The sequence below is a fragment of the Antedon mediterranea genome, chromosome 2, assembly GCF_964355755.1.
Source record: "Antedon mediterranea chromosome 2, ecAntMedi1.1, whole genome shotgun sequence".
In the NCBI taxonomy this organism is placed as follows: Eukaryota; Metazoa; Echinodermata; class Crinoidea; order Comatulida; family Antedonidae; genus Antedon; species Antedon mediterranea.
The window spans coordinates 21,133,425-21,155,104 of NC_092671.1; the positions used below are offsets into that span (position 1 = coordinate 21,133,425).

General features: G+C 31.2%; 1 protein-coding gene and 1 long non-coding RNA gene across 2 annotated transcripts; both read left to right on the forward strand.

The window, feature by feature from the left end:
- The first annotated feature begins 2,220 nt into the window (after positions 1-2,220).
- On the forward strand, positions 2,221-3,870 carry LOC140039769 (uncharacterized). The gene is made up of 3 exons (XR_011842580.1): positions 2,221-2,763; positions 3,319-3,476; positions 3,854-3,870. It is a non-coding gene; the product is annotated as an uncharacterized lncRNA (long non-coding RNA).
- A 7,557-nt stretch (positions 3,871-11,427) lies between these two features.
- LOC140039354 (uncharacterized) lies at positions 11,428-12,012 on the forward strand. The gene has a single exon (XM_072084959.1). The coding sequence runs from the start codon at positions 11,428-11,430 to the stop codon at positions 12,010-12,012; it is 585 nt and encodes a 194-aa protein (XP_071941060.1).
- Positions 12,013-21,680: the final 9,668 nt, after the last annotated feature.

Below are 21,680 nucleotides of genomic sequence, written 5' to 3' on the forward strand. Positions count from 1 at the left end.
GAATAATTTTTCTTAAATCAAGATTGATGAATTCTAAAAATTACTTAAAACAATAAATATTTTTCTAGGTAAGACAAAGTTTCTTAAATTAGGTTTCGCAATATTCTTAAAAATACTTATTTTGAGAAATGTTTTACTTAAAATAAGAAGTCAATATCATACTATCTTATCAAGACTATTTTTGCTTAAATTGAGATTCGCAATATTTTTAAAAATACTTATTTTGAGAAATGTTTTACTTAAAATAAGAAGTCAATATCATACTATCTTATCAAGACTATTTTTACTTGAATCAAGATTCGCAATATTCTTAAAAATACTTATTTCGAGAAATGTTTTACTTAAAATAAGAAGTCAATATCATACTATCTTATCAAGACTATTTTTGCTTAAATTGAGATTCGCAATATTTAAAAAAATACTTATTTTGAAAAATGTTTTACTTAAAATAAGAAGTCAATATCATACTATCCTATCAAGACTATTTTTGCTTGAATTCAGATTCGCAATATTCTGATTTTGAGAAATGTTTTACTTAAAATAAGAAGTCAATATCATACTATCTTATCAAGACTATTTTTACTTGAATCAAGATTCGCAATATTCTTTAAAATACTTATTTTGAGAAATGTTTTACTTAAAATAAGAAGTCAATATCATACTATCTTATCAAGACTATTTTTGCTTAAATTGAGATTCGCAATATTTTTAAAAATACTTATTTTGAGAAATGTTTTACTTAAAATAAGAAGTCAATATCATACTATCTTATCAAGACTATTTTTACTTGAATCAAGATTCGCAATATTCTTAAAAATACTTATTTCGAGAAATGTTTTACTTAAAATAAGAAGTCAATATCATACTATCTTATCAAGACTATTTTTGCTTAAATTGAGATTCGCAATATTTTAAAAAATACTTATTTTGAAAAATGTTTTACTTAAAATAAGAAGTCAATATCATACTATCCTATCAAGACTATTTTTGCTTGAATTCAGATTCGCAATATTCTGATTTTGAGAAATGTTTTACTTAAAATAAGAAGTCAATATCATACTATCTTATCAAGACTATTTTTACTTGAATCAAGATTCGCAATATTCTTTAAAATACTTATTTTGAGAAATGTTTTACTTAAAATAAGAAGTCAATATCATACTATCTTATCAAGACTATTTTTGCTTAAATTGAGATTCGCAATATTTTTAAAAATACTTATTTTGAGAAATGTTTTACTTAAGATAAGAAGTCAATATCATACTATATCCTATCAAGACTATTTTTGCTTGAATTGAAGTCAATTCTATTTTAATATTCTTAAAAATACTTATTTTGAGAAATGTTTTACTTAAAATAGATTGTCAATATCCTTATATTCACACAACGGTAGAGCAGTTAGCACTTCAGTTTCAACTGATGAAAGAATCTGGGTAATCAAACTGTTTGTGCTTTGAATAATCGATTGCACTGCAACCACCTAAAGAAAATAATATTGATTTAATATTTTTTATATTCAAGTTTTAATATGTTTAAAAAATAAGTTGTGCTTTAGTTGGGGAGCTATGCAGCCTAACAAAAAAAATGTTATTTGTATACAATGAAATTGGTCACAAAAAAATGCAACATAAACTTAGAGTGTATAATGCCTAGGCCTAGGCCTAGTACCCAAGTCCTATAGTTACTATAGCTAATAGTCCTGTATATAACAGTACCAGCAAGGCCTAGGAAATAGACGTATTTCTCTAATAAAAAATAGTTTAAAATGCATAATTGTTGTAATTTTAAAGCAAAATGGCTTACCTGTGGAATCTTGTTTCTCTCCTTTAATTTTAGTAGAAAGAAATCAGCATTTTTTATACTATTATCTGCTTGTTCATCCTCTAGTTAGTAGGCCTTCTTGCTGAGCATCAGCAAGATAATTAATATTAAACAATCATTAACAACAGTATAACAATACTAGAATTATCACTACTACTATCGTCAGTTGATAAATCATCCCCGTTATAATAGTTTTTTTCTTCATTAACTTCGTCAGTCTCCTAGTCTAGGCCTAGTTCTACTTCATCCTCAATTGGCATCCTCGTTTTCTCCAGGCATACTTATTACTGATGTTTCCATCGTCAACTGCAGGAGGTTGCCGATTGTTATACTCGTCCTTAAAATGGCGTCTTATGACATGCTTGTAAAACGAATTGTAAATTCCAAAGCTTGCCGGGCAGCGAACCACCAATTCCACATGTTACTCGAAAATTCGGAGTATTTCCATGAATTGAATTATAATGCCTTAGCAAATAGGGTAGCAAATACTGTACCTACTTCAGTTTACTGGCACCAACTTATCGCTTTTTTTCGGACTGCAACAAACATGTGTCATTATTATTGTCTGTCGTATTACTGTTGGTCCAGACGTTTTACAGATTTGCTTTAACCACCATGGAGGTTTATACCTCCATGCTTTAACGTTGAGCAGTATAATGACCTTATACATTCTGGGTAAAAGGCCAGCGATAAATTTTTGGTTATAGTTGAAAAACAACACTGTGTGTGGTCGATGACCTAGCTCCCGGCGGGATCATGGCCAACGGTTTTTTAAAGTAATCATTCAAAATCTAGAGTTTGTAAGTAAAAGACACCTTTCATCGCAATTTATATATTAAATGCTTCAATAGGCCTAGTAAGATTAGTCTAATATAATGTCGAAGGAAGACGCTTTGTTGAAGATCCGAGAAATAGATGAAGAAATGGCCAACATTTTAACAGGTTCGTAGGCCTAATAATTATATTTTAATCTGCCAGCAGTCTAGGCCTAGCCTAGGCTCCTTCCTAGTTAGTAATACTGTAGGCCTTGAACTAGTAGGTCTAGGCTAGCCTACTATGCCTGTACTGACGGGCAGGTGTATAGGTTTAGCTTAGCATTTTAGTTCAGACATTGACAGAGGGGACAAATATTGTCGGACCTATTTCAGCTAGGTATAAGGAAGGCCTAATAATAGATAATACAATTTATATAATGTAACAGTTATTTTGTAATGTAGCCATGAAATATCTACGAAGGATTATACTGTATTATATACACATATTCCAATGAGAAATATGACATTTAAAAACACTTCTTTATATTTAATTAATTGTACACACTAAGTAATCCCCGAAGTGATCACATCGATATTGAAACTTTATGTTTTTAACTCTAAATTTAAAAAAAACATACTAAAAAAACAAACAAAAAACATACGTACTGCATAACTAAAATTGTTATATTAAATTTCTTTTTAAAAAACTGTGTTATTTACAATATCTTAAATTATTTGTTAGGTAATTGAAGAAGTTCGAAGGATACTAATTATTACTAGGCAAAGAGGAATGAAATACAAAAGAAAGCTTTTTAAAAAAGTGCTTAGCAAATTTTTCCAAAGAAGAGAATAATATAGTTTATTTTGGTATTTTAAAGAGAAACACCAGTCCTCCATCTGGTAAGTACAGTGTATGTTTTTGTACTTTTATCTATTCATAAATAGTTTTATAATGGACCAATGGTAGTGAGGAAAATACGTGTACATATTGTGTACGTATTTTTAACAGCTTGGTTCGACTCAAGCTAGTGTCATGCACTCCTCCCTTTGACAACTAAAATTAAATAAATGACTTATGAATATTAATTTTTGACATATTAATGCTCTCCTGGCCAGCCCACCCTTTCCCCTTCCTTTTACATTGACCACCTACAAAACTGTAGGCTACATTATTAAAAATTTGAGCTACAGTATATCAAGTTTATGTCCATACATTATTCCACTCATTTAAATAAATTTATATAATATAATGTTTTCAATTTGTTATTTTTGGTTAGGTTCAAAGATAACCCAAATGTTGTCAAACATATTTGTTGGGAAAAACTCATCAAAAAAAGTCTGCCGACCTTGAAGGTATTTAGTGTTTTTTAAAATTTAAAATACAAGTAACATTATGTACATTAAAAAAAAATATCTTAAAGTGTTTTTTTAAAATAGCTTAAAATTCGAGGTATATACTATGTTTACAATAATTTATTAAAATCAAACAATTAAACAAAATTTACATTTAATTGTATGATTGTTATTATAAACATTGATACGGAATAAAAACATCAATTAGGATTGAGCACCGTTTTGCGTATTGTCTTCCTAAATAGTAATATTAAAAATAAATTTAGACCCTAATAATTTAACTAAAAATAATAGATACAGCCAGGCCTGTCTTTGGGATCGGTATAAACAGGGCAAAGTTTGTGATTAAAAAGTTCAAATGCATATTCCACCCACCCTTATGTCTTATAATGTAAAATTATTCTTACCACCGTTCTAATATTGCGTCATGTTTTTGTGTTTACCGCCCCAGATATAGGACTCTAAAACCACACCGTACCCAATTAGTTGATGATGTTACACATATTTTAAATACAGTAATAACTAAAACTATATTAATCTCTTTTCATTTTTAGGAACATGAATAAAGATCCAGAATCCTGGTCTTCACGCCGATCAGGTAATATGCCGGTATTGCTTTTGGACACAGAAATGGCCTACATTAAAGTTTAGCAAACAATTCTAACTACAAAGAAAGCAAAATTAGATGAGGCTCTAGTTACTCTCCTCTCCACTTTTTACCTTCTGGATTTCGATTATCCAAAATGAAAAGAAGTAGGCCTCACTATTCTTTAACAGTTAGTGATTTGTGATGAAAACACACCTGTACACTTGACAAAGGCTGTTGAATCATCATTAGTATACATTAATAAATTTAAAGACACCTAATAGTTTAAAGCCCAGGTGCGGGAGAAGAATTTTACGAAATTTGTATTTTACCATTTTAATGTTTTTAAGTTTTCTTTTGATGGCATTTTATTATTAATAAAAACAAGTTTGTTTTAAAGAAGTTGTATATATTATTGTACCTAATGTCATGTAAATTGTAGTTCTTAATGAAAATAACAGTATTGTTAATATTATGTTTTATAACATTCTTGAATTTATTTGTTTAAGTAAAATATTACTTAAAATGAGTATTCATTTATCGTTCTTAAAATAAATTTTTAATGATTTATATTTTATAGAATTCTTGTTTCAAGCAATTTTTTTCCCAATATAAGTAAGAATTTACGAATTTTAATTTGATAGAATTCTTGTTTCAAGCAATACTTTTCTTAAAATAAGTAAACATTTACTGGTTTTTATTTGATAGACTTCTTGTTTACTTATTTTAAAAAAAGTTTTGCTTGAAACAAGAATTCTACAAATAAAAATCGGATCTTACTTATTTTAAGAAATATATTGCTTGAAACAAGAAAACTAAAAATATAAATCGGAATATTCTTACTTATTTTAAGAAAAATATTGCTTAAAACAAGAATTCTAAAAAATACAAACCGGAATATTCTTACTTATTTTAAGAAAAATATTGCTTGAAACAAGAATTCTACAAATAAAAATCGGAATATTCTTACTTATTTTAAGAAATATATTGCTTGAAACAAGAATTCAAAAAATACAAATCAGAATATTCTTACTTATTTTAAGAAAAATATTGCTTGAAACAAGAATTCAAAAAATACAAATCGGAATATTCTTACTTATTTTAAGAAAAATATTGCTTGAAACAAGAATTCAAAAAATACAAATCGGATATTCTTACTTATTTTAAGAAATATATTGCTTGAAACAAGAATATTAAAATTAAAAATCGGAATATTCTTACTTATTTTAAGAAAAATATTGCTTAAAACAAGAATTCTAAAAAATACAAATCGGAATATTCTTACTTATTTTAAGAAAAATATTGCTTGAAACAAGAATTCTACAAATAAAAATCGGAATATTCTTACTTATTTTAAGAAATATTTTGCTTGAAACAAGAATTCAAAAAATACAAATCGGAATATTCTTACTTATTTTAAGAAAAATATTGCTTGAAACAAGAATTCAAAAAATACAAATCGGAATATTCTTACTTATTTTAAGAAAAATATTGCTTGAAACAAGAATTCAAAAAATAAAAATCGGAATATTCTTACTTATTTTAAGAAATATCTTGCTTGAAACAAGAATTCAAAAAAATACAAATCGGAATATTCTTACTTATTTTAAGAAATATATTGCTTGAAACAAGAATTCTATAAAATACAAATCGGAATATTCTTACTTATTTTAAGAAAAATATTGCTTGAAACAAGAATTCAAGAAATACAAATCGGAATATTCTTACTTATTTTAAGAAATATATTGCTTGAAACAAGAATATTAAAATTAAAAATCGGAATATTCTTACTTATTTTAAGAAAAATATTGCTTAAAACAAGAATTCTAAAAAATACAAATCGGAATATTCTTACTTATTTTAAGAAAAATATTGCTTGAAACAAGAATTCTACAAATAAAAATCGGAATATTCTTACTTATTTTAAGAAATATTTTGCTTGAAACAAGAATTCAAAAAATACAAATCGGAATATTCTTACTTATTTTAAGAAAAATATTGCTTGAAACAAGAATTCAAAAAATACAAATCGGAATATTCTTACTTATTTTAAGAAAAATATTGCTTGAAACAAGAATTCAAAAAATAAAAATCGGAATATTCTTACTTATTTTAAGAAATATCTTGCTTGAAACAAGAATTCAAAAAAATACAAATCGGAATATTCTTACTTATTTTAAGAAATATATTGCTTGAAACAAGAATTCTATAAAATACAAATCGGAATATTCTTACTTATTTTAAGAAATATCTTGCTTGAAACAAGAATTCAAAAAAATACAAATCGGAATATTCTTACTTATTTTAAGAAATATATTGCTTGAAACAAGAATTCTATAAAATACAAATCGGAATATTCTTACTTATTTTAAGAAATATATTGCTTGAAACAAGAATTCAAAAAAATACAAATCGGAATATTCTTACTTATTTTAAGAAAAATATTGCTTGAAACAAGAATTCTATTTTAAAAAATCGATAAATTGTTACTTATTTTAAGGCAGATACTGCTTAAAACAAGAATGAAAAAAGCAATTAAATTCTTGGTAAGAATATTGTTCTTAAAGTATTATTTCTTGGCAAGAATAATTTTCTTGATAAGAATTTGTGTGATTCTTGTTAAGAATTTTACGATTCTTGGTAAGCCAAAAAGTATTGAAATACGGACAAGTCAAAATTTACTTGTTTCAAGAAATATTTTGCTTGAAACAAGTTTTTTTTTTCTTAAAACAAGAATCAGAATTTTGCTGTGTATATATCCTCTAATTCTTTAGATTTAATTTCAATTGCTGCATTCACATATTCATCTCTATCGTTGTTCATTAGTTTAGCGTTTAGTTGTTGAATTTCTTTTGTAAATTTTCTTTATTTCTATTTATATTTTTTGATTTTAGTTTGCCAAAGTTGATTGAAAATTCTTTGATTTTGATTTTAATTAGTTCCCAGATTTCTATATTATTAAGAAAATAGAACTGCTGTGAACAGCTATCTATTATCTGATTAATTTTGTTGAGAAATTGTTCGTCCTGTAAGTAATCGGAATTTAATTTCCATAATCCTGGACCACGAGAGTCTTGACATATATTTATCTTAATGGAAACTCCTTGGTGATCAGTAGAAATCGCTGGTCTAATATCGCATGAGACAATGTTTCCTGTATCATGCAAACTTTTTGATACAAACCAGTAATCTAGACGTTTAAAAAGGTTGGCCGATTTCCTACACCAAGTAAATTGTGATTTTAATTTGTTTAGAAGTCTCCAACTATCTACTAGTTTCAGTTTATTTATAAGATGTTTAATTTTTAAGACAGATTTATCAGTTTTCATTTTGCTACCTTTTTGATCGAGTAGCTTATCCTGAATACAATTCATATCTCCGCCGATAATGATATATTCATCAGTGATCGAAAATGTTTGAATTTGCTTCTCAATATTATTAAAAAAAGAACCTCTTACTTTTGAATCATTTGGCGAGTATATATTTACAAACGTGTATTGGGTACCATTGATATCAATTTTTAACAGAATATATCTTCCATTAATGTCAATTTGTTGTTTTATAAGTTTGTATTGAAGGTCTTTCTTAATCAATATTGAGACACCTTTGCTAAAAGAGCTACCAAAACTATGATAAGCATCTCCATCCCAAAGAAAATTCTCGTTGGAGACAAAGATATTTGTCAGATGAGATTCTTGGATAAGAAAAATATCAATTTTGTTGTCTTTAGCCCAATTAAAAATATTTCTTTGTTTTTGTTTGACTCGCAGTCCTCTTACATTCAAGGATACACAATGTAAGATTGCATTTTGTTGTTTAGCCATAATTAGATATAGTAAATCAATTCAATGCAATCAGCAAAATAACAGGTAGATAAATTAATAATAATAATGATAAAGGATAATTCTGACCCTATGTTGATTTGCTTCTAATGCGCTTCCTTTTTTTTCTGTTTCGGGATAAAACTAGATGAGCCGGAAGCTATGTTCGTATTTTCATTAGTGTTTTCATTGTCTTCGGTTGAGATATGGCTTTCTTCCTGACGATTGCAAAGTTAATGAATTTATAGATCTGCGAATATCTGGTGAAAGATTATTCCAGAGTTTGACTGAGCGGTATTGAAATGTTCTTTTACCAGAATCATTATGCCATTTTGGTAAGACTAAAGTGTTTTTCGATTCGCTTCTTGTATTTATATTGTGATAATTATCAATAAAATCATAAAAATCAATTAAAGGTCATTATAAGAATATTATGGTCCCATCGTTGATTATATGTTTCCAATTGAGTGATGTCATGAGATCATCAACAGGTGTTCTAATATCAGCATATAAGATAATTCTGGCAAGTCTATTTAACAATATTTGGAGTGAGTTAACCCGCGCTGATGAATAGTTGGACCAAACGGGACTACAATAATAAAAGACTGGTAAAACTAAGGCATTTGCTAAGAGCTTAAGAGAAAAATTTGGAATGAAACTTCTTAATCTACGTATAACACCAATACGTTGGGAAATCTTTGAACAAAAATTCTCAATATGTTTTCCCCACGTAAAAATGTATCAAACGTGATTCCTAAATACTTAAAACTATCGACCCTATCTACAATTTTATCATTAATTAAACAAGAAATATTACAAATGTTTGTAAAATTATGTTTGGAACTAAATACCATAAATTTGGTTTTCTTAACGTTAATTGTTAGTTTGTTTGTTTTAAACCACGTTGATATATTAGCAACATTTTTATCAATAATAGATTGTAATTCGATAGGATTAGAGGCTGAACAAAGGAGATTAGTGTCATCAGCAAACATTGCACATTTTGAATTAGGAGTTATAATTTCTGGTAAGGAATTTACATAAATAATAAATAGAAGTGGCCCAAGGATGGATCCTTGAGGCACACCAATAGTAACATCTTTAGGTTCAGATAATTTTGAGTTAATTTTAACAATCTGTGACCTTCCAGAAAGGTATGTTGAGAACCAGTTCAGTGTAGTCCTACCTCTGATCCCATATTGTTCAAGTTTAATTAATAGAAGTTAATGGTCAACTGTGTCGAAAGCCTTTTTTAAATCAAGAAAAGTGGCAGCAGTGACTTTGCCATTGTTAAGATTATTAAGCACGTATTCAGAAACATCAATAAGTGCAGTATTAGTAGAGTGAACATTTCTAAATCCTGATTGGCATTGAGTTATAATATTGTTATATGTTAGATATTCATAAAGTTGATCGTAAACAAATCGTTCAATGATTTTTTATAATATAGGTCGGACAGAAATTTGTCTATAATTTTCTGTATTAGATCTGTCCCCATCTTTAAAAATTGGGGTAACTTTAGCAACTTTCCAGGCTGATGGAAATGTCGCTGCGGTTAATGATACATTTATAATGTGAGTAAGTGAGTGGCAGATAATAGGAGAGGCAAGTTTAAGTAACTTTAATTCAAGAATATCAATACCAGAAGCTTTGTTGTTTTGAAAAGCGTTTATATGATCAAAAACTACTTCTGGTGCAATCAAATCAAAAGAAAATTTACTGTTAAAAGAAGTGTCATTAGTACTCCAATAGAAGAAAAATAACAGTTAAATTTGTTAGCTATTTTAATGTCATCAGAGACAACTTCATTCTCAGTTATAAGAGAGTTAATTGATTGTTTTTTATCATCATGTATAATACTTTTAATAGTTTTGCAAATCATTTTAGGGTTTCTAACATTTTCATTAATTGCAGTAGAACAACATTTCTTTTTAAGGTGACGATTCATGTTGTTAGCTTTATTTCTGAATTGTTTAGCTTTTGCCCAATAAACAGGGTCATTTGTTTTATGAGCTTTAGAAAAGAAGTAGTCTCGGTCTTTACTTAATATAGAGTTCTTAATACGCTTAATTTTGAATATAAATTAGTGAATGGTCACTTATTCCAATACTCCTAGTACCATAATTTGTATACTTATTTGGATTTGATACAAAAATTAAATCCCAAATTGTTTGAGTTGAGTCAGTGATTCGTGTTGGTTGATCTATTAGTTGTGATAGACCACTACGGTATGGTGAGAAAGTTTGTTAATTTTTGACATTTTTTCTTGATATCAAGGTTTAAATCACCCATAATTATCATATCATTATATGAGGATGAATAAGATTGTAATACATTATCAAGGTTTTCAAGGTACTCAGCCTTAGCACTGGGGGGCATATAAACGGTCCCAATAACAAATGGTTTATTATGAGGTAAGTGAAATTCAATCCAAAGGCTTTCCACATTGTTGGCTTCAAACAAAGAAATTTGTTTATGTGCTATCTTATCATTAACATAACACAAGATACCACCACCCTCCTTATGCTTTCTGTCATCTCTACAAATAGTAAACCCATTAATATACAGTTCATTATTTGATATATCCTTATTTAACCAGGTCTCTGTAAAACAGAGAATATCAATGTTATGTTCATGTAATAGAACAGAAATTTGGTCTACTTTATTACGTAGACTTTGAACGTTAAGATGGGTGATCTTTAAACCCTTACTTCAGAAAAAGTCAAATTTAATTGATTCATTAAAAAATGGTAAATTAGTAGTAGCATTTTAACATTTTTTAAATAGCAAGGCAATGTGAGACAGCGTTGAAAGAGTCTAAGTCTATGATGGGTAGTTCGTCTAGTTAAAGGCTAAGCCTTAATTAAAAAAATACCCGGAAAGGCCTGATGATAGTTATATCAACACTAAGAGATGTTACAGGTGTGGATCTACTAAACATTTAGCAAACTCTACAGACTGTAACCACTGCGGTCTAAAAAGGCATTTTGCGAGTGTATGCCGTGCGCGAAATTCATCAGTTAAGAAATTAGAGTATGCGAGTACAAACTCCAGTGAAGAAAGTGATTCAGAAAATGAGGTTTTGTGTACAATGACTACCTCAGAGAAGAAATCAGTTGTGGTGTCCGTCAAAATAAACTCTATTGATATGCAACTTATAGTAGATACGGCATCTGATGTATCCTTACTATCTCTTAAATTGTTTGATAAACATTTTGCTAGAAACGAATTAGGCAAATATGTAACACAAATTAAAAGTTACACAACACATACGATAAATACTGTAGGCTGTTTTAAAGCTAAGGTTAAATTCAATACAGAATGTGCTACAACAACACTTTATGTGGTTGAAAAGGGCAGTAGTTTAATAGGTAAAGACTTAATTCAAGCCCTTGGTATCAATATTGACGGGAGCACACTTTCGTGTTTTAAGACTACTTTTAATGATGTACAATCGCAGTTTCCATGTTTGTTTTCAGAAAGGCTAGGTAAAGTTAAAGGTTTTACACATAAGGTCAAAGTTCGTCCTGATATAAAACCTGTGCAACAAAAACTACGTAGACTTCGATTTACGGTGCAAGCGGTTCTCGATGAAGGCATAATTGAAAAAGTTGACTCTTCTGAGTGGATCTCGCCTATACTGGTAGCGTGGAAAAAAACGATAACATCAGAATAATGTGTCGATTTACGGAAACCAAATGAAGCTATAGTGGAAGATAAATTTCCACTCCCTTCGATCGAAGAGCTATTAAGTGAGATGCAAAGGAGCAACTCATTTTTCTAAATTAGACATTAAGTTTGCTTACCACCAGCTGCCACCAGCTCGAGTTGGATTCCAATAGTCGGGACCTTACAGCATTTATTACACATGATGGGTTTTTCGTTTTCGTACAGTTTGTTTTGGCTTATCATCGGCCCCATCTTGTTTTCAAAAGATGATGTCAACCATCTTGTCTGGTATACCTAACATACAATACTTTATAGATGATATTATTATTTCCAGACGCGACAAAGTAGAACATGACAGGGCGTTAATGGCGGTACTTACTTGGTTGAAAGATAGGGGATGACCTTAAATGATAAATGTGAGTTTGATGTTAAATCAATGAAAGTACTTGGTCATGTAATAGATGACAAAGGGATACATCCAAGTAATGAGTTAGTGAATGGCATCGCCAAAGCAGCAACCTCTACAATCTACCGACAGCTTAAGTCATTTTTAGGCCTGGCAGGATTTTATGCCAAATTTGTTCCCAATTTCACATCTAAAGTGAACGCTATGAGGCAGATCCTAGTAACTGAACCATTCAATTGGACTGAGGAGGCAAATTCTGCTTTTGAAAATATTAAATTGGATATTATTAACAGTTCAGGCCTTGCATTATTTGATCCGAATCTCAAAGTTGTTGTCACAACGGATGTCAGTGGATATGGCCTCGGTGCGGTACTTACGCAAATAACACGTGATGGTACACAAGTAACAGTGGCATGTGCATCTAGAACATTAACGGGTCCTGAACGCAATTATTCGGTGGGGGAACGCAAAGTACTTGACTGTGTGTGGGCGGTCGAACAATGGCATACTTACCTGTGCGGCAGACACTTTACTCTTCGCACAGACCACCATTAGTAACTCTACTTTCTTTGAAAGGTACAGGTCGTAGACCAATGCGTATTGCGCGATGGAACGCACGTTTGCATCATTATAAATATAAGGTGGAATACAAACCGGGCGCACAAAATAAAATTGCAGACTCCCTTTCGCGATTACCAATACAAACATCCGATTCAGCTATAAATGATGGATGATGACCATGCGGTTTGTCAAATTGTTCTATCGGATGCATATAAAGCCACTACGAAAACAGAATTAGGAAATGCTACGCATAATGATGAGGGTTTACACAGCTTAAAGCGTACCTAAATTCGGGTGGCCTAATAACAAAAAAGATATTCCAGAAAGTGTACAACCGTATCACCGAATTAAGGATGAGTTAGCTACTCATAATGGGATTATATTTAGGGGTCAGCGTATCGTTGTACCTTCAATACTTAATGCTCAGTTAGTTCAACTTGCGCATGAAAACCATCAGGGTATAGTTCGAACTAAACAGCGATTACGTGACCTTTACTGGTGGCCTAAAATGGATGTACACGTTACCGAGGCAATTAAACACTGTGTGACTTGCCAGATGTCAGACAAGTCAGCTAAAATAAGAATTGCTCCAATGCAACCAGTATCCTTACCAGAACGCCCATGGAAAAAATGGGTATTGATTTGGTAGGACCAGATTATTCGGCTCCGGCAAGCGAGCGTTACATAATTTCTTTGATTGATTACCGTAGTAAATGGCCCGAAGTTGCGTTTTGTTCAGACATCACTACTAAAACCCTAATTACGTTCTTAATTGAAGTTTTCAGTAGAGAAGGTTACCCTGATGAGATAGTTTCGGATAATGGGACACAGTTGACAAGAAAGCCGAGAATTTGAAAAGTTTCTCGCTAAGCGAAATATCAAACATATATTTTCCACGGTTTACCACCCTGAAGGGAATAGTACGATTGAATGGTTTAATCGAATTCTGAATGAAACTACCCAAACTGCGTGATAGGAAAAGCGACCACTGAGACTAATTGCACTCAGTTTTTAGGTACATTCGGGCAACGCGTCATGCCACTACAGGCAAAACTCCTTCGGTTTTATTGCATGGACGACCTTTCAGAACTATGCTAGATATTGTAGGTGTTACTAACAACCTCCCTCAATTAAAACCTGAGGAAGTAGACAATAGGGTTAAAAGCGACAAGCACAATGCAAGGAGAGCTATGTGTAAACGTGTTAAAAACAGATATTTTAACCCTGGAGATGTGGTTAGAATTAAGAAACTTTGGAGGGTACATTAAGGGGGAGAGTAACTTCACTGAACCCGTTACAATCAGACAGAAACTTGGTCAATATGCCTATATCATGACTAATAAGCAAAAATGGAATGTTAAGTATTTGGCTCCTTTTGAATGGGAGATAGATGATAGTGATTTAATTGAGCTTCCAGATAATATTCCTTCAAACAACATAGCAAATAACTTAGCAGAACCTCATAGAGGCTGAAGGAATCGAAATCCACCTAGTTGGACTAGAGATTATATCATGGATGTTTAAAAGTTGATTATGATGTTTAGTTTTAGATGTTTTATTGTTGCATACTGTTGATCTTTATAGAGAGGGGGAAATGTGGTATCCGATAGTTTGCCGATGAAGGCGGTAGAGGAGACCGCATTGGTAGAAGAGTAGAGAAAGGAATAGAGAATAAAAGGCTGTTATTGAAACGAAATACTGGTTATTTTCTAGCCTCATTTCATGGTTGTCTCTACCATATCCGATTCTCACCAAATTTGGCCACAATGATCTATGCCCCAAAAGCTCAGACGAGTTCGAATTTGAGGGGAAAAGGTCATAGGTCAAGGTCACAACTAACAAAACTATTTTACTGCCTAGAGACCACAGTTTTTATCTGATTCTCGCCAAACTTAGCCACAATGATCAATAATTGTGGTTAAATTTTGAAGGGCCAGGGTCAAAGATCAAGGTCCACGTCCACAAAAAAAAAATAAAAAAATAATAATAATTTTAAAAACCAGTGATCTCAACTGGATACATAACCATTACACCAAACTCTCATCCACAACTTTTTAGTGTGTAGTTAGCCTATTTACTTAGGCCTAATTAAAAAAAATATATTTTTATACATGTTATGTAGAGGAATTTTACAGTAGGCGGAGGTTTGTAATTTCGGAGTACCCTCTATAAGAAAGGAAAGGATCATGTCTCAAACAGAGAAATCCTTTCGTGACTACTAAACACAGAAATGAACATACTTGCACATCACCCTCATTTTTACTAGAAAATACTGCAGAAAATATTACATTTAAAGAAAATGTTGAAGCTGCACTTCTAGAAGAGCACTTATTCTGTTTTTATACTAACACAGAAGTAAGTGAATTATTTGTTTTGATAGAAGAAAGGAAACCTCACATTTTTTTTCTCTTTTGTGGTTAACCACCACCTTTATTCATTCAATCTTTCATACATATTTCGTTCATATTTCATTTTGTACATTAAATTTCCGTTTTCTGCTTTTTTCGTTATTTTATGATTTTTACACTTTTAACCTTTATACATAGTGTTTTGATTTATAGGCCTATGCATACAAATAACCATAAAAATCTACACTTCATTTTGTACATGAAATAATACATTTTAAAATACAAATATGGATGCCACTTATTGTAGGTTACAACATGCCTAGTGTGTTCTATTAAAATAAATTTAAACTGAATCCAGGTTTTTTAAGTTCAGTAATGTATTACGTCTACAATAATAAAACATATTATTTGTTCCCAAATTTATTTCGAAAGGAGAGAGTGAATAAAGCTCATGGTGGACATGTTACTATTTGCAATGAACTGTGTCAACTAAATCCTGAATCGATATGGTGAACTGGGGATGGAGAAAGGACGGCAACAAATTTCGTCCAGTTTGGAGTTCATTGCCCGAACTTTCAGATGTCATAAATGTGTGGAGAAACTAATAAAACAAACAAACAAACAAAGGTTTTAATTCGCTGTGGATGCACTGACTGTGATATTGGACGCTGTACATGCAGAAAGAGTGATTTACCGTGTACAGAGCTGTGTGGTTGCCAGGAAAAATGTAACCTACAATAATTGTGTCCGTGTTAAATGCATGTAACTATAAACATAAACAAATAGTGTAAAGCCAGTACGGTTTGAGCTACGTTCAAAATGGCCGCCATGCAATCAAAGACGTTATACCAATATGTTTGTTGACCTCAATACCATATTATACTTTGTACCTAAATTATAACTGTAGTGACCGTACAGAAACATTTGGAGTTCGCCATTTTGAAATACAAAATGGCCGCCATGCAATCAAAATGTTAGTTAATTACTAATATGTTTGGTGACCCATTACCATATAATTTGCACCTAAAATCAGAACTCTGGGTGCCATTGGCAGTTTTATGATTTATATTACATTAGAACATATATAAAAATATACGTTACGATTAATTTGTGACCACAATTATCAATTTCTTGACCAGTGGTCAGAAAGGGGATTTCTGTCCACTTTTGGCAAAAGTTTCCCATTAGAGTGAATAGAAATATGGGTCTGAGTAGTTTGGCATAAAAATATATTCCAATACACCCAGTAGTTACCAAGTTACGCACAGTCCTAAATTTGACCATATTGAACTTTTGGCTGTACTGACCAAGCATCCCAATTTTTGCGGCCAACAGCAAAAAATTAATTTGTATTGATATAAGGAAGCAAAAAACATTGTTAACATAGTTTTCTAGAGGGTGCAGGTGAACCCCTTCTAGATCCCCAACTAATTCTGTCGGCGGACTACAGATCATCACTTGGTATGTGCCCCGTGGTTAAATTCGCGGATGACACAAGTATGATACGTCTTTTATAAATTCTGATAATGATTTACAGTATCGCAATGAAATTAAAAGATTCATCGAATTTTGCCAAGACAACTATTTACAAATTAATGCTTCAAAAACAAAAGAGATGATCGATTATAGGACTAAAATACATTAATTTTTCAACCGATTACTATACAGTACTAAAGAAACAATTATTTGTCGTATGTAGACATACTGCCCTGTGTGTTGGGCTGGAAATGCTACTGGGGGAAACAAAGGAAGGACTGAAAATCATAGTTGCATTGTTTTGGATGTCTCCCACCCTCTTCATCAGGTAATAATTGACCAATTAAATCCAAGCGGTAGGAAGAGACTCTATAAAAACAAATTTCCTAGATTCGCTAAATCCTTTGTTCCCTCTAGTATCATCCAGTACAACCGCAATGTAGGTAGATAATTTATTTCTCTATTTTGTTGATGATCTGACTTTTGACTTGATATTGATTAATAACTTTAGGACAGAATTGTTTTGATATTTGTTTTTCCGTTACGTTTTATCTTTGTATGCGACAAGCACCATTATTTTAGCACTGTTATCTTATCCGCCTGTTAACTGATTAATGGCGTATAGGAAATCTCTCTTCAAAAACCATAATAGCACCATATTCATTTGAATTGACATAACCAAATAAGGAAATGCATTGTATCTTTTTAATATAGCTCAGGCCTACGGGATATTTTATAAAATAATTTAAAACGAAACGAAGATAAATTGAATAATTGAGAAGTCAACGATGTTTGAGTAAATTTATTGACAGTAACAATGAATAATAAATCAGGCTGTGGACGTTTGAATGATGTTTACATGTTGAACGATTTTATTGTTAGTGGTAAGTAAAGTTAAAAGTTGTTCCATTGCCAATTGTTATCCAAGTGTAAATAAAAATGATCATTAGTAAAATTAAAATGAATTATCTATGGTATTTTTAAAAAGTCTACATTTATGTTCTTCAAAATACATTCAAACATAAGTGATGAATCCAACCAAAAAAAATCAAAAGCTTTTGATAGCATGCCTAACAGAAATCAATATATAGTACAATGAACAATAAGAACAGTAAGAGGCGCGGTAGTTACCTTTCCATCTATACCTTCCATGAGCTAACGTTAACCAATCCCATTGATACTAAGTTGAATAGAGGTAAGTTCATTATAATATTTAAAATATCTGTTTTGGATAATTAGTCCAATTTAGCTTAGATTAAGTACAGTAACCAAGCATTGCAATCTAATAAATTACTCGAGAATCGTTTAATTTCAGAAACCATTTAGTAAGGAAAATTTATGCTTCTAAATAAATAATTGAAAACATAATTAAAACAAGCACTTATTAACTACTCAGCCTTGTTGCTATGTTGATTTCATTCTTGAGTCATGTTTTTTTTCTGGTAATTTCATCGTAATCCCCTCGATGGTTATAAATAATAGAAAAGAAAATAAAAGCCAATACTTATAATTAAGTCGTGAAATCGGTTTAGTTTCATGACTGAGTCTTAAATTTACCTTAATTGAGACGAATATATTGTTAGTAAATTATACGACGTTATTAAATGAGAATCATTGTCGAAAAGCCGACCAAGAAAGAGTCTCGTTTAAAGTGGTTTGTCCATGGTAAATATTAAACTATATATTATTCCATCCTCTTTAATAAAACCATATATTCCTGTAATTTCAAGTTGAAAACAAACTCATAGAATCGAATTATCTTTTTTTCTATTAAAAAAAACCAATAATAATTTCGGAATTTTTCTGGTTTGTTATTGTTATTATTTATACTGGGCGACCTTTTCAATCAAAGACTGGTCTCCCAGAGGGCCCAGTTGGTGATCAGTGGCTGTGATGTACTAATACACCGGGGTAACCCCCCTACTCGTCTCGAAAGATGTACTAGGCTATTTGAAGTGAACACAAGCTAGTTGTGTACACTGGACCTACGGTTTATAGTCCTTATCCGAGAAGACTCGCCGATGTTATGGCTACGTAATTACGGTTCCACTGTCTTAACCACTCGGCCACTCACAGTAACATCAAATAGTTTTACCAAAATAATAAATGAAAATCATATACCGTATATATAAACACAACAGGCATAGAACAAATTCTAAACCGCCCGATGATATACTGAAAATGTATTAATTAATTTGAAATTAAGGATAAGATGAGGAAATCTGTGAGAATGAGAAAAAGTCAAACGAGATTTGAACCCGGAACCTTCTGCTTAACCGTTAGAGCACTGGTGGAGGTGTCGTTTAAACTCGATTGGATAGCGACTCTTTGACATTCTCGACGTGGTACGTAGTACGGGGTACGGCGTGCGTACAATTGAGGGACTCTATAGTGCTGTTCAAGAGTCGCTATCCAATCCAGTTTGAACAATATCATAAAAGCCTCAGGGGTGTACGGTATTATTACCGGTACTTATGTATTGAAGATGTATAATATTTTTTAAGAATAATACAATAAAGTAATTGTAAAATTCATATGGTATTAGGTCTAACTTTGCACTAATTTGAGCACAGACGTTTTTTTAATTTCAATTTTTAAAAAGCATCAGGCCTGTAACATTTCGATTTAGGTCTACCAGACTTTACCGTAAACATTTTGCGCGCAATACTAAATCAAATGCTGATTTGGTTTATTACTCTATCCTATAAATATTAAGCCAGTTAACTCGCTAATCGTAAAAAGCTAACCACGTTATTTTACAATGTTAGTTTCACATAAAACGACTGGCTTGATCATGATCAGTGAAAGCATGATCAACGGCGAATGTAAACCCGAGGAAACTTGCCCCAGAATCATTTTTACTTGAATTTGCAGACATTCTACAATTAAAATACTGAAGATTTATGTAAACCGACGTATTAAACACCATTTCTTGCGATTAAACACCGGATTTTCGTATTTATAAATTTTACGATTTACAATGGCCTATAAATTGAATAATTGATGATCGAAAATATGATTGATAATTGAAATTTATGATACATGTTTTTGTTTTCAAAGAAAGAAAAATGGATGTACATTTTTATTGTATTACAACTAATAAGGCATAACAACGAGGAATTAATCACTGTCCTATCAGATAGGTGGTAATACCCCTAATACAAGGAATAATGAACTGGGTTCTTTAAAGTGCACACAGGTTATAACTGTGCACACTGGCCCACCAACAGAACTAGGAGCGAGTCGGCCTCGAACCCTTGTCGATATTTTTGGCTCTTTAGGTAGGCCTACGGTAAACGACGCCCCTGCCTTAACCACATTGATTCAGTTTCTTTAAAATTAGAAAATATATCGAAACGTCAAATTCTCAACATGTCTTTCGTCTTTTGTTTATTTTATGAACATTTGTAGTAATATGTTCAATCTAATTTAACCGTCTCATAAATAACATTAGGTACTTTCCACATCGACTATTTAAAAAATTTTTATTTGTATGATATGCGCATGCGTTAGGCGACTGACACGCGTACCATATGACGTATGACGTCATAGAAAAGTTTACCAAAATCATGGCCGAGAACGATCTTGCGATGATTTTCTGGGAATGTACCGGTAGTAAAGTGAACTTCAGTCAAATTATATTTGCAAACTGTGCGCTACTATAGAGATTCAATAACATTTTTTATTCAATAACTAACAGTAACCCGTGCTGCCCAAGATATTTTCTGCCTTCATATGTGTTTATAAAATAAAAGCTCACTCTGATAAAAGTACTTTGACAAATTATTAAAATAAAACAAATTGTAACTACTGCCATTTATTTGTTATACACTATCCCTTCACTTTAAAATATATGTAGGCTAAAAATAGTGGGATATGGAACTTTAGACTTTACTTTTGACTGTTCAGACTTTAGGAAAATAAAAGACGCTAAAGAAAAAATTGTGCTTTGTGAATTACATGTGCGCTTAAACACATAACGAAAGTATAAAATGCCAAACTATATTATTTTTCGTGTTTTTCGTGGTGTATTAATTATTTGATTTATTGATTTTAACTTATCATCCGCTAAATCATACAGGAAATCGCAGTTCTTTCCATTCCATCTTACATACATGATACAGGTATCGCGGTTGCTGACGGTCCAGTTAAATGTTTAGGTATCAATTTTACACACGATGGTAATGACATATTCCGCCTTAAGTATATGCAGAAACTATCTAGACTAAAGAATCAGCTTAAGTGGAGTGGACTGGGAGAGATCTCACAACGACAACGGTATTGTTAAAATATTTGCTATTAGCCAGCTTGCATATTCCAAGTTCTCTCCAATCTTCCGGAAACATTTATTAAAAAAGTCCAAAATGCAATCTTTGATTTCGTCTGGAATGGCAAACCGGATAAGGCAGAAGGAATACAATGTACGCTAAAATTAACAAGTGGCTACTTAGGTTATGCATATTCAAAGTTTCGCATTGCTCTAAAAATGACCTGGATTAAAGGATATAAAAATGTGAATAACACTGGCTTTTGGAAAATGTTCTTTAATCAATTCTCTATTTGGAAAAGAACTCATCTTTCGTTGTAATTTACATATCAAAGATGTCACAAATGTTGATAACAATTTTATTAAATATATCTGTATTGGTTGGAGTAAGGCTACTTGCTTATGTAACTTCGGTAATCAAATTATCTGGAACAACACAAAAGAATAGACAATGTGAAGAGGGAATTACTTATATTAAAGATCTTTTCTTCCTAAGCATTATGATAATCATGACATGTTTTTGAATAGATATAATGTTATTAATTTTCCTTTTATTACATTATATGGAATATTAAATAATAATAATAATAATAATAGTTCATTCTTATATAACGCAT

Bases quoted from the DNA above. Each gene is read 5' to 3' on its own strand.
- LOC140039354 (XM_072084959.1), top strand. From the start codon at position 11,428: ATGACTACCTCAGAGAAGAAATCAGTTGTGGTGTCCGTCAAAATAAAC.